General features: G+C 39.3%; 1 protein-coding gene across 1 annotated transcript in view; it reads left to right on the top strand.

Annotated features, from left to right (window-relative positions):
* Positions 1–14,169, top strand: part of PRKAR2B (protein kinase cAMP-dependent type II regulatory subunit beta) — a gene marked incomplete at both ends in the record, with an annotated part of 81,592 nt that overhangs the window by 28,539 nt on the left and 38,884 nt on the right. The window contains one exon of the mRNA XM_084281458.1: positions 27–62. Within this exon, the coding sequence (XP_084137584.1) occupies positions 27–62 (36 nt within the window). The remainder of the gene's footprint in view (positions 1–26; positions 63–14,169) is intronic.

The following is a 14,169-nucleotide window of genomic DNA, read 5'->3' as shown; positions in this document are numbered from 1 at the left end:
AATTGAAATCTCATGTTTTCTTTCAGCTCCAGTGATAAATCGATTCACAAGACGGGCATCAGGTAAGTTGGAAAAATTGCATGTTTCATTGGTCTACATAATAAGTGAAACAAAATGCCGATTGTAATTGTCATGTAAAATATAATGACATTAATCAGGTTTCTTCAAAAATTTTGATTTGCCTCAAATTCACTTTCTGGTTTACTGAAAAATGTAGCCAATCCAATCATAGAGCTTGCTTGAAGCCGCCTTCTTGGTGTGAAATTTATGAAAATTGTATGCTTTTCCTTTTTCCTTCAATATAATTTCCTTCAAAATAATTTTATGGCTAACAAGACTGAACTTTGAAAGCATGAACTGATTGTAATCTGGTAGTGTTGTCTTGCTTACTTAGACAATCTGAAACAGCAATTTGGTGGTCATCTGTGCATGAGAAAATGTACAGCCAAATCTGTATTTTTTATTTATTTTTTTTTTCCAAAGCTGAGCAGGTTGGTGTACATGGTGCATTGTTCTTTTATGGAGAGCTGTCAGACTAGGTCCTAAAAGCAGTACTGCCACAGTGGTGCTGTGCTGTGCTGTAAGGGTATGCCTGCCTAGCTTGGCGTTTTGTCTGTTCTGCAAATTAATTTGGCTAGTGCCAGCTCAGAGGACCATTTACTTTCACCTAGTGGATGCTACGACATGTAACAAGCCCTTCCAAATTATATATCATTAAAAATTAATGTTCTTGGCTTTGTTGTCTCCCTACAATATAGCCGTGAGGTCTCATATTTTTGAGCTCGCTCTACTGAAGCATGATGCCTGGACCTTAATTCTTATTTGCTTGTGAAGTCCTGTGAATGTGAAAGTGGGGCGTAGAAGCCACCACTCAATGTCATGAGACTCGTGACAGACTTGTAAGAGTCAGCAGACCAGGAGATGTGATCTGTTCCTGTTCAACTCGGTATGCTAAGCGTACAATCTAACTGTAAAGCCCTTTCTGTTTTCAGCTGCAGGTCACTGTGAGTAAATGTAATCAACTTTGTGTTTCACAATCCAGAAAGTCGAGCCAGACTTCTAACATTTCTTCTTGCAGTGTCAGTCAGACAGTTCCTTCTTTGTCAATATAAAAATACCGAGTTGCTAAGGATAACTATGGAACTGTATAGAAAAATGGAGGCTTACATTTGCAGGATTGGTGCATAGTGTATGGAGCACACAGTAAGAGAGAGTAATTCATTCCAAATGTACTCATGCTAACAGTTTTAAGGATTGATAATACTTCATAAGGTACTGCGGCATGAAACAAAAGGAATGATTGGTAAATAGCACTCAGTAACAATGAGCAGGGCTTTATGCAAATTGCACGTTTTAAGCATGGTCTTGCTGTGAGTGATTGATAGCTGACTTTAATGAATTCAGTCTTTGTAACAGATGTGTGATAAGCTTTTGCATTTCAGTAGGAGACTTGGTTTGAAAAGCTAATATGTGCTTGCAAAAAATTGTTATTCTAAATGTATTTTAAAACTAAAAATGTGTGAGAATTCTGATTTTTTTTGCACACTTACTCAGAAAACATATAAGTAACTTCTTTTGGCAATTAGTATTTAATGTGTATTGATCTTTTTGTGGAGAGATAAAGGAGAGTTATCTTATTCAGAATAATAGGTCAAACTGTATTAGATGGTCCAGATGTAAATCATGTGAGTCAGCTTCAAGTTGCATCAAGGTAATACTGCAGTCTATTATATGTACTGTTTTATTAAGTCTCTGGCAGCTTTAATTGTCAAAATAATTATTTTTCAAAGAGGAAAGCCCATGGGAAGTGATAGCTCTTACTTTTTTTTTTTTTTTAAATACTAAACGACTACCAGAGAGATATGGTATATTTAAGATAAAATAGAAAATGTGAAACAAACTATGCTGATAACACACATATTTTACACAAATTTTGCCACAATCATAGTCACAATCGTATTTTTATATAGTTACCTTTTTTAGTTGGATGACTGTTGGGATACATTAAAATAGTCAAGATTACTTTGCAAATAGAAAACCCAGATAGTATTTATGTTTTGATGCTTTGTAGCTCAATAGCATTCTATAATCTAAGTTGATTCTCATACTTAGGAAATGAGAGCCTGACCCAATGAAAAGTAGAGTTTTTCCTCAAATATGCATGTCTCTTAATTTTAGGCTTTTTGGCTAGGAGCTATTTGGAAATTTGAAATGTGCAAGCTTGTTGATTCTGGAGTGTCTTTGAAGACTTGCTTCTGATGAACATTTCTCCAAATTAATTACAAGTAGTTGGAGAGCTAGCTGTAGCATGTGGTGGTGTTTTGTCTGATCTAGTGGTATCATAGACTGATTCTGAGAGTGACTTTTAGGGTCCCTGCCTTTGTAATACCTCTGTCCATAGGCTGTCTCTCCTTCCTCTGCACAGATCTAGGAGTTGTGCTGCCTGAGGGTGCATTGATTAAATGAAAGTAGAAACACGGCTGTTCTTGGTGTGTTGACATTCATTCGACCTCCAGCTGACCAACACTGTGGGTCCCAAATAACCATATCCACAACAGTGGCAGCAGTGGCTGCATTTAAACAGGGATGGAGAAAGAGTTGAGCTGCCACTACTGGCAGCAGCCACACTGACACCAGGTGAGGATAAACACCCAGAGATACCTGCAGCAAAGACTCCTAGACTGCTCTGCTAAAAGCTGCTTTTCAAGCTCTTGCAATGATAAGCAAGGAGAAAAGCCAGATGACACAGATTTCTTCACCAAGAACAGTACAGTATTCTGTACAGTGGGTGTCTTAATTTTGATGTTTCTGCTATTCCTTGGATAATCCCTACTATTGGACTTGGTAGCATAAGATATGGTTATTTTTCCGAACAGCCAGAAATTAAGCAGCCGGAGATTAATTGCTGAAGCACCTGCTGAAAACAGTATAGTAAAGCATTCATTATTTAACAGCTGTTCCTGTTAACATGCTGTGAGTGTACTGATGTACTGTCATTGGTATATGGAAGATAAAGGAATAAGTAAGCTAGGATCAATTAATTGTTCTTGAATTTAATTTCTCCAAAATTGAGCTCCATAATTTAGCATGCCTCTTCAGTGTGTTTTGCATATTTGTTTGCATATATACAATGTGTCTCCTATACATAAAATACTCATGTATGTGTACCATAGTGCTGATGACATAGCTACTTACAGGCTGGTTAATAATGCACCCCATTGTTTTAGATTATGCACAAAGAATAATAGCATGGTCTTAAGTAGGTAAGTTTAGCAAGGAGAGGAGATTAATGATACATTCTGTAGCTAGAATGAACAATGAGACAGACACATTAGTTAATTTTTCTTTTAAAATCTGGTGAGACTGAGTTGAAGAGACGGGAGGAAAAAATGTTGAGGTGATCGGTGGGCTTGGAATGAGAAGAAAGGAACATGGAGTTAGTAGAGGCAGCATGAAGTGGAAGAAAAAGCTGAATGTTCATGAGGTGAAAAACAATGTGGAAATTTCTGAACGAGCAGAGGTAGCCAAGAGGTGCAATTTCTGAATACAGACACTTTCCATCTATGGATTAGATTAGTTCTCATCCACCCATCTGAGTATAAGATACTTAGGGGTGGAAAGCTAATGAGGTTCTTTATGCTAGCAGAGGCACTGGGTTTGTGCTTGTCAGCATCTTGACAGACAGATAAACAGATAAATTCATTCATTAAATATTGGCAGGAGTTGAGAATAATGCAGCAAAACCAGTATGGATTTGCTGTAGGCTGAGCTTAAATTTATAGATAGCAATACCATTTACTAAGGCTGTTTATTCCCATTTACTAATATTATTATACAAATGCATAGTATCATTTTAATTAAGAAATAGGTAAGTCTACAAATATATTAACTTCAGTTTTGTGTCTGCTTTAGCTTCTGAAAAACTGAAGAGAACCTAAACAAAGCTGCCATGAGTTAGCCTGCTTAAACTAAGAAGAACTGGAAGGTAGGCTCCAGGGCATCCGTGGAGCATCAACAACAGAGGAAACCTCCCCATCGCTCTCCCCTGAACAATGGCTAACTTCAAAATGCCATTTTAGCCCTGTGGAATGGAAATAAACGATGTTTTAAGTATTGTTCTCTCAACCAAGCTGGAAGGAGAAGTAGTTTATTGATTTATTTATACCGGCTTCTCCACAAAGCTCTAAACCAAAATTACTTAAATATAGTCATCAATGCAGAACCTGTTGGGAGAAACTGCCCTAGGTATAGCTGGAGTAAATTTGTTATCAAGCAAATAACACTGTCATGGAGGAGGAGAAGAAGACGACAAACAAAAAACAAAAGAGAAGGGAGCAGAGAAGGTAAAAACTTTCAGGCGCATTCCCCATAGATGTCAGCAAAGACCTCTCCAAAGAAAAGACAGAAGCAGCTAAATAAATTGAGGCTGATGTCCTATACTTCCTGGGTCAGTCATCAGCCTGGGAGGCAGGAAGGAGAGAAAGAGAGAATAAAATCACAGAACTGTAGGGGTTGGAAGGGACCTCCAAAGATCATCGGGTCCAACCCCCTGCCAAAGCAGGTTCCTCAGAGCAGGCTGCCCAGGTAGGCGTCCAGACGGGCCTTGAATATCTCCAGAGAAGGAGACTCCACAACCTCCTTAGGCAGCCTGTTCCAATGCTCTGTCACTCTCACATGTGAAGAAGTTCTTTCGCATGTCAGTGAGGAACTTCCTGGGCTCCATTTTGTGGCCATTGCCCCTTGTCCTGTCCCCACAAAACACTGAGAAGAGGTTGGCTACATCCTTCTGTCCCCCACCCCTAAGATATTTATATACACTGAGGAGATCTCCTCTCAGTCTTCTCTTCTCCAGGCTGAACAGACCCAGGTCTCTCAGACTTTCCTCATAGGGGAGATGCTCCAGACCCCGTATCATCTTTGTGGCCCTCTGCTGGCCTCTTTCCAGGAGATCCCTGACTTTCTTGTACCGGGGAGCCCAGAACTGGACACAGTACTCCAGGTGAGGCCTGACCAGGGCAGAGTAGAGGGGGAGGATCACCTCCCTTGACCTGCTGGCCACGCTCCTTTTAATACACGCCAGGATCCCATTAGCCCTCTTGGCCACCAGGGCACAGTGCTGGCTCATGGTCAACCTGTCGTCCACCAGGAACCCCAGGTCCTTCTCAGAGCTCCTCTCCAGCAGGTCATCCCCCAGCCTGTAAAATCTCACATGGCACTAGAGATCTCTGTGCAACAAATAACATTTTAGTTTTGACTTTCGGAAACTTTCATGTATTTATTTTTACTTCATGGTAGTTGAAACTGGGAAGCATTTTTTGCCTTTCCATGCACTCCTAGGAACTGCCACTTGTAAGCACACGGCTGACTAACCGAAGATGAAAGGCTGAGAAAGAAGGAAGCATTTTTTTACGCCTTTTTAAAAGGGTGTGTTTAATTCATTTAGCAAGCACTCTAATTCTAGATATTTTGGTATGGAAGGCAAATTGCTTTTGTACCATGGTGATTTCTAACAAAGTCTGTGCTGTGTTTAGTGGCCTTTTTATTTATTTATTTATTTGTTTGGATACTCCTACAGCACACAACTTTCTCTAAGATTCAAAACTCATTTTATTTGACTTTACAAACATTAACCTTACAAAACCTTACAATGGTTTGAAAAGAAAGGAGCAGATGCAACGTTCTTGTAGTTCTTAGTTCTCTGATATGTCCCAAAGCTGTGGTAATGGAACTGTAAGTGTGTACCAGTAATTTACTTGAATTTGTGTGGCAAGTTATTTTAGTTGATTTCTGCTCAGGCCTGGCAATTATTTAAACGCTTTCCAGAAAAAGTTTCTGCAGATCAGAAATATTTTCTAGCAACCTCAGTAGGTACAAAATGCTCAAAAGGAAGCCGATGAAACCGTTTCAGTTCTTTTAGAGTTTTTCAGAAATAAGAAAAAATTTTAATGAGAACATACTGATTAATTACTGAGCCCCTCAAGCTAGCTCTTTCCACTGCACTGCTGCATACGCACGCCCACACACAGACATGGTGAAATGCTTCACAAACCAGCTAGTTGCAGTGAGTACTTCATAGCACCACCATTTATAATCATGATGTGGCGGTGTGTGCGGTGCCAGGTCACCTGTCGGATCTCCTAGCCAGTAGCTGCCAGCGATGAGCAGGACGGTGTCACCAGATCACAGAGCAGATGCACGCATACCATGTCACGCATGGGTCACGTTACATGATTTCTCCCTGTCGTATGACCAAAATGCAGCCCTTCCTGTCCATCGTTCATGGGTTGCCCGCATCCTCATCACGCGCCTGCAGAGAGGGGTGTTCTCAGCTGCTACGGGCTGACGCACAGGACTCACGCCTCTGCGTGTCATATGATAGAAGCCTGCATTTCAGCACACATTCAGATAGGAGGAGGAAGGTTTTGCACAGCCCTCATAAAAGATAAAATCCGGGAGCAGGTTTGCCAGAACAATTTAATTTCTCCTTTATCTCATTTTACATCTTTGCATAAGGTGCTATTGGGAAGAAAGTGACAAGATAAAAGTTTGGGGCCTCATTATTCTGAGCAGATCTGCGGACTCTGGATTAGTCATGCCAACAGCAGCATTTACATAGATCGCTGCTAGTTTTCAGCTGAATGATTTCTACAGAGAATGTGACAACCTACTTAGGGAACACAGAGGAATTTTACTGAATTTAGACCATGTGAGGCTTATTAGTGAAGGAATGGTTAATTGCTTTCTGCAATTATAATCTTGAGAGAACATAGGTGATACTAAATTCAATCGTTAAATATAAACTAGCATTTAGGAAGAGCAAATTGATACTGTTAGCCAAGAATAGAATATGCCTCTAGGAAAGAATCTAAAGTTCTGAACTTAAAAACCAGATTTTCCATTTGTAATCTCAATCTTCTTGAATCATATTGAGGTTGTGTTAAGGAGATCATCACCCACTGTCCTGTGGCATGTTAGAAATGTCAGAGAAAGAATGCTAACTGGAGTGAAATGATATTCCCTTTTATAAGATAAGGCAGAGGTTGGAGTTGTACCAAAAATGGTGGTTAGGAATGCAGTAATTGTAACCCACCTTTAAATGCTCAGGTAAGAGAAAGGGCTGTTGTGGAAGCACGTCAAGTCATAGCAATGGAAGAAGAATTAAGAACTTTATCGATGGACTTCTTCGAGCCTGGTGCAGGTGCCTGCTGAAAGCACAGGTGTTACCCTCAAGAGCGAAGAGCTGATTTGGGTGGCCTGTCTCACACACTGTGTTCTGTGAAATGTTAAGATAGCTGTCTCCCACTCAGTCCATAAAGAAGATCCAACTCCCTTGTTTAGTTTCTCTTATGTGCCTTGTTTGCTGGGCACTTCACAAGTTACTGCAGCAAATGAAACGCTCGCAGCAGCAAGAGTTCAATTTGCTCTGCTGTCTGGACTCTTCTAATAAATTCTAGGAATTTGAGAAAAGTTCCTGTAGAAACACAGTGTATTAACACAGGCGTGGAGAGCATCCACATTTAGTCCCAAATGCTGCCTGTTGTTTTCATTCAGAAAATCTAATGAATTAAGATAATGAAGTTAAACTTAGAACACTTGTTCCTGACCTGTTGTTACCTTGAGATTTGTTCCTTTTGGTTCTGATTTTAGGAAGAGCTTGAGTGCTCGGAAGGTTGTCTGTCTTCTTCATGCAGTTATTTTAGCTGCTCTAATGAAAGATCCTCCCTGCAAAACCTTATCCTCTCTAGATCATTGCATCAGTGCTTTTACTCTTCCATACTACAGCATATAGTTGGACGGTGATGTTCTTTCTCAGAAGAAAAACAACTTGATGTAGTGGGTGGCATCCATGCCCTTGGCAGGGGGGTTGGAACCAGGTGATCTCCAAGGTCCGTTCCAACCCAACCCATTCTATGAAAACAAAACTTAGGTTATCTGTGGAATTCTGGAACTTTTTTAACTTCTAAGTGGTTCACATTCAACAGTCATTAAGTTGTAGGTTTGTTTGTTTGTTCAAGATACCTTTTATAAACCAGCGAAGTCTGGAACAGATCTGAGCAGGTTGTATCAGTGTTTCCTTGTATAGATCCTCAGCAGAGACTGAATACAAAATTTTCAGGGCCTATTGTAGCAGAGTTATGGGAATAGGCCAACAGTTGCAAATGAATGTAATGCTAGATTTTATGTGTGGTTATGCTTAGACTGGCTTGTCATAACACTTCAGGACTAAATAAAACCTGAAGAGATTTATTAGGTGCATGCTATAAGGCAGAGCTTGAATGGGGTGAAGGAAGGGTGGAGAAAAGACAAGAAAAGACTTAGATGATTTCTTCAGGTTTCATCCATATTTCTGTGACTGTTTAAATATCTTTGAGAGCACATTCTAGATTTCACTTTCTGTACATTATAATCAGTCTATAGTAATTATTTTTAAATTGCGTGATTTGGTAAAGATAGATAGTGACCTCTTTTGAATATTGGAGTGTTATAAATATGTTTTAATTTCAGGAATTACTGCATACACAACCACAAAGTGGTCATTTTTCCTGCTGTTTTCCTATTGTCTTTGGAAGATATTCTACATATAGTTTTGTATCAGTAGCATGAAGAACCATATTTTTTTTCTGCTTTTTGGGCTGATCTCGTTTCAGTTATAGGGAACGTAAACCAGAGGTTGCAGTTGAAATATGAATCAAATTCACCTTAATGGGTTCCTGTCCAGGCCGTGTGATAAAGAGCTCAGATATTCCAGCCAGGTACGGAGCTGCTAGACCGACACACCTATTCCTTGAAACTAATCATATGTGTGTAACTAGTAAACAAGGTAGGGTAAGGCAAAGTGCCACAGCATAGCTTGTGTCTATATGCCGAAGCCTTGCCATGTGAGCCTGCACTCCCCCTGCTTTCTGGCGTGCAATGTCTCTGTTGTCTCATGTTCCACTTGACATGTGAAGCCCAGACAGAGGACCATTGAAGGAGCTAAATTTTTTTCCTCTTATTTTAGGCAGAACAGTATTTGACACACTTGTCCTTGGAATTTGTTAATACAATATCTAATCTTTCTTTTGTGACAAAACAAATGCAATATGGACAAAGAGGATATCCCCTTGTTATGTAACCAAGTAGAAGTGAATAAATTCCAGAGAAAACAGGTTTTCCAGACAAAACAGACTTCCTATCAAAATAAATACAGAAATGATGCCAAATCTTCATATTATTATTAATAAATATGGCTGTTAATTATCTGCAAGCAGTAGTTAGCAAATGTTGATGATTATTGAATAAAAATGTACTAAGATTTCTTAATGGATGCTCTCAGACAGTGGTGAATGCTGTAAACTAGTTGATATAAAACACATATTTTTCTTTACTGTATTTTAAATTATCATTATAAGTAGTTTTTTCAGGTTAATCATTCTTCTCCTGCATCCAGTTATAATCTGACAGGCAGAAAATCCCTCCTGTGTCTGGCAGCCTGTAGGTCATACCATGTTTTCTGTTTTAACATGCTCCCAAGTTCACTTTCACCACTGATAATCTCAGCAATACCAATAACACACCAGAATCTAAACGTGAGCAGAAAAGCTAATAACCTTCTGGTGAATTTATCAGGTTGCTAATAACTCGTGATTTTTAAATAAACAATTGATATTTATTTGAATGAATGCACATCACTGAAATGAGTAGAAAGTATTTTTTTTTTTAATGATTTTTTTGGACCAGACCTTTATAGATAGTCATTATTTAATCATTCTGATTTTTAATTCTATAAAGTATTTCAGTATCTGTTTCTATGATAAACTCAGCTTTGCTTGCCTCGCTATTTTGTTCTTTAACATTTCCATTTAGATTGGAGGGGTATGCCAACGCCACTAGAGGTAATAGAGTATGAATTATAATATTTGGCTGTAATATCTGCCTGCCATCTGCTAAAGCAAATCCATTCCATCTCTGATTTTTGTGTGGTATAGCATATATCTTCTGGAGGATGAGAGATGAATAGGGCAAGGTATGTTTTACATATTAAGTTGTTCAAAATGAAATAACAGTACTTGTGGAACATGTTGCTTAGCACGTTTTCTGGTAGAACACCATAACGCAAATGGCTTGGCCTTTAACCTTTAAGTTTGGATTAATATTTGGCAGACACTGCTTCTTTTAAATGCTGTGGAGTCAACGAAAGGGGAAAATTAAATATCTTTGTATATAATGTGCATAAACTGGCAACGTACAGCAGCCTGATGTCTTGCTTCCTAAATGTTCTGTGTCAGTTCCGCGTGTTTCATAGGAAGCACGATGTCTTGAACAGCATGGTGTATTTTTCAGTTATTTAAACAAAATGTCTTTTGTCAAAGCATGAGTCCAAAGCTTTCTCACCATCAGACACTCCCTACCTCCAGCTCCCACTTCCCCCAGCCACGTAATCCTGTTCTGCAGCGTCTTTGCTTCATACATCTTTATTATATATCTCTCAGACCTACTTCTCCAACCTTTTGTTTGGAGGAGGATGCAGACAAGTTTAAAGCCTGGGAGAAAATAGAGTTTAATGGATAAAGATAGCATCTCATGGTCCCACAAATGCCCCCCAAAGTAATTCATATTTCCATGTAGAGCATCCATATAAATTTACCAGTCGAGCAGATTGGTAATGTCCCCGTAATGGTTTTGTTGTATCCACTTGATGCTTTGGCCTTATGAACGTTTTCTGACTTGGATGGAATTCCTGTAGGAGCTGGAGTCATTCACAAAAGAATTTAACCCAAATTTATTAGCTTGCAATCGTCCTTCTTTCCTTAGCCATAGGCAAGGACCCTTTTGTCATTTCACATCTTGCGTTCTCTTCTAGATAGAGTGTGAAAAGTCTTGTCTTAAAAGCTCATTGAAGATCTAGTTTTTAAGCCTATGATATATTCTTTCAAGCAGAGTCACTATTACTATCATATATACAGTCTGTTAACACTTGCAGGTCCTCGCTCATTGCTCTTTGTGCATAAGGATTTATTTTATTCTACTGTTGTATACAGAAAGTAATGGAAACTGTTTTGTGACCATTAGATACAAATAGCTGGGGCAGAGCAAAGCATGAATAACTAGATTTTGTGCTTATCACAGTTGTGTTTTAGCAGCATGAAACTACAATGGAGCATTCCAAGGCATATTCCAGCAAGGGATGAAAGCCATCCTCCTGCATGGACCTTTTCTACTCCCAGTTGTGCCATATGATTATTTGCTTACCTGTTAAGGGGTTTCCTTAATAAATTTTGAACTCAGGATTTCTCACTCTGGTTCTGTGACTGTGTAAGGACAAGAAGAGTCCTGCTCCTTCCCCTGGGTGCTTGCTCACGTTGCAAATGGACAATAATCTGCAGTGGGGTGTGTGTGCATAAACAGCGTATACATAGCTTTTAGTATAAGAAACATATGGAAATTATACAGGAACTGAACATGAATTTGAACATCTCAGTTTGTTTCAGAAATTTCTCTGAAGATTACAAATATTTTTCTTCTTTATATATGTCTCACTCAGATTCCTTTTCTCCTTTAGAGGAAAATAAAAATAATAAAATTTTGCTGTATTAATGCAATGCACCTTAAGGTTTTGTTTTTGTTATGCTAATGATGTAGATCGATAACAAAAGAGTGAATAATTCCTATTCCTGTTCTGCTCACTGTTTTGAGCAAAAGTCAGCAAGGCCCTTTTCTGGTGCCTGACATCACTGTGAAGAATTATTAAGAGCATGCCAGAGTGAAATACCACCAGGTGCCACAATCCACTAGTGCAGAAAATTGTATGTATGTATTTGCTACATGTTTAAAATAGGAAACAGAATTTGATTTGAGAATAAAGAAGAATGAACTAATCAGAAGAATACATTTTAAGTGCAAATGATAAAGCCTTTTTACTTTAACTATACTTTTCTTGTCACATGTCAGGGCATATAGAAGCGCACCTCTCCATGCACAATGAAATGTTGAAAATGTAGAGATTGTTTCAAATAATCAGTTACACAAGAAGGACCCCATCAGTCTCATCTCAAAGCTTAACTCAGCCTCTGAAACAATCTTTTACACTCAGTGTCAGCTAAACGCTGCCACAAAACTGGTAGTTCTTACTCTTTCAGTTTCTCTGCATGCATTAAATGGAGAGTGCATCTTCTAAGGCAGAAATTCAACGCTTACTTGCCTGCCTTCATTTTTCCTGCCATCTCAGACTGTAGTTTGGAAATATAGCTTTGGAGTGAGCCAATATTGTCGCAGAAGAGTTCTCTGAGAGCTGCAGAGTTAAAACACTGAAAGGGAAGAGTCCTGAATCAAGACTTACTTTCTGTTCCACAGTATTCTTGCCAGGGGCAACAGGGAAAGACATCTTTCCACCTTCTTCTCCTGCTAGCATTGATCTGGGAATGATTTTCACACCAATTTTGGGTGGGTCTAGGGCAGCATACGCTTACTCTTCTCTTTTTGTCTATCCCATCATAGGAATGTACTTCAGTATTATGCAAAGATATTCATCTGCTGTCCTGTAGGATTTTTAGGTACATCAAATAAAGTCAGTTCCATTTTCTCATGGTCATTATGGAGGAATGCTTCAGATGCAAAACAGATAAGAAAGGAGAGAAGAAATACTTTCACCTACTGCTCAGCATAATTACTTTGAAATAGGATCCTAATCTAAAAGATACTCATGTGCTCCCGATGTCAGTTTGTTGGTGAGTAGTTATAGGGTAAAATTTAGATTTGACATCAGAATTGAGCAGTGCTTAAACACCCTGATATATATAGTTGCATTTTGATGAAGACCATACATTTTGCTAATTAAATTTTCTACTTAAACAAGTCAAACCATGTGAGAAGGACAAGTAAGGAGTGCCTTATTCTTATTAGCCTTGTTATTCTCATCTTATTAAGCCCCACATGTATTAATCAGCCGGTTTCTTGCATATATCATCCAAGAAACTGGTCTGCTGGAAGAATGAGGAAGAGTTAGTGGTACTTTTCCTATGGATCAATTCAAGAAATGCCAGCCACTTGTAAATGATAGGAAAATACACGGGAGAATACAAGAGGTTGTTGAACTGTAGTCAGTCACCTGTCACAGCAGCAAAGCAGAGACAGAGGAGTGATGTGGTGTGACAGTAGCTGATAAACCAGCCTAGTAAGGGACTGGAAGAGGAGAATAGGAAGCCTGCACTTGATGAAGTCAAAAAGAAAGGATTTGGGGGGGGGTTCAAATCCTTTGTGAAGCACCAGTACCAAGTGCACAGCAGCAGCTCTTGCTCAGCGAAGACATTCTCGTTTCCTGCACTGGGCAAGTTGCTGTCTCTGCAGAGAACCTGGTCTCACAGGGAAGGGTAATTAAAACGCATCATGACATAAAAGCTGGGCTGCACAGTGCAGACAAAGCCTGCCTACTATTACAGAGTGATGTGCTGCAGTGTGGCAGAAGTGTTAACTCAGTTTATTGCTCTGCTAATACTGTGTTTTTGCTGATGCAGTTGTGCGGCTTGTGTTAGCCTCACTGCCAGCAGCCGTGACTCAGGATGCCGATTGCTTAAAACCTCGTGAATGCAGCTTGGCTGTGAAAGAGTCAAGAAACCATAGATTTGAGGTTGAAAATAACAGCAATAAAATCATTTTTACAGATGCTCTGGCCTCCACAAAGCTGGAACATTACTTCCCCCTTGCACAGAACAAAAAGCTGCCCTGACAGATTTACTCGAGAAGCAGTTAATCAAATTGATGAGTATGTTTAGCTGGTCTTGACACACTGAGATCATAAACAAATGTGTGTGTGACTGTACCACACATCTCCGGGAATTACATCTTGGGCTGTTTTGATACAATAGTGCAGATTTGTAAATGGTGTCTTGAGTAAGTAAAGAGTAAGAAATTAAATAATCTGCGTAGTTGTTCTTTAAAAGATTTTGAATGATGTGCCTTGAATGAGCTAGAAGAGTGGCCTCTCAGGGACAAGAAAAAAATTTTTTTAAAATCTCAGATATGCAGAATGGTGGTCTTGTGCCCTTCTAGTGTAAGAGCTTGAACTGTGTATGTGGTGAGAGGAGAGGCAGAAGCCCCACGGCAGTCTTAGAATGCTCCAGCGAGTGTCTGAATGGAGGAGAGCATCTGGAATAGAGGGAGCACTAACACACGTGCACATGCATGCGCTCA

This window comes from Netta rufina (genome assembly GCF_964035555.1).
Source record: "Netta rufina genome assembly, chromosome: 1".
NCBI classification, from domain to species: Eukaryota; Metazoa; Chordata; class Aves; order Anseriformes; family Anatidae; genus Netta; species Netta rufina.
Note: the sequence above shows the minus strand (reverse complement) of the source record. Positions and strands in the feature narration are given on the sequence as shown.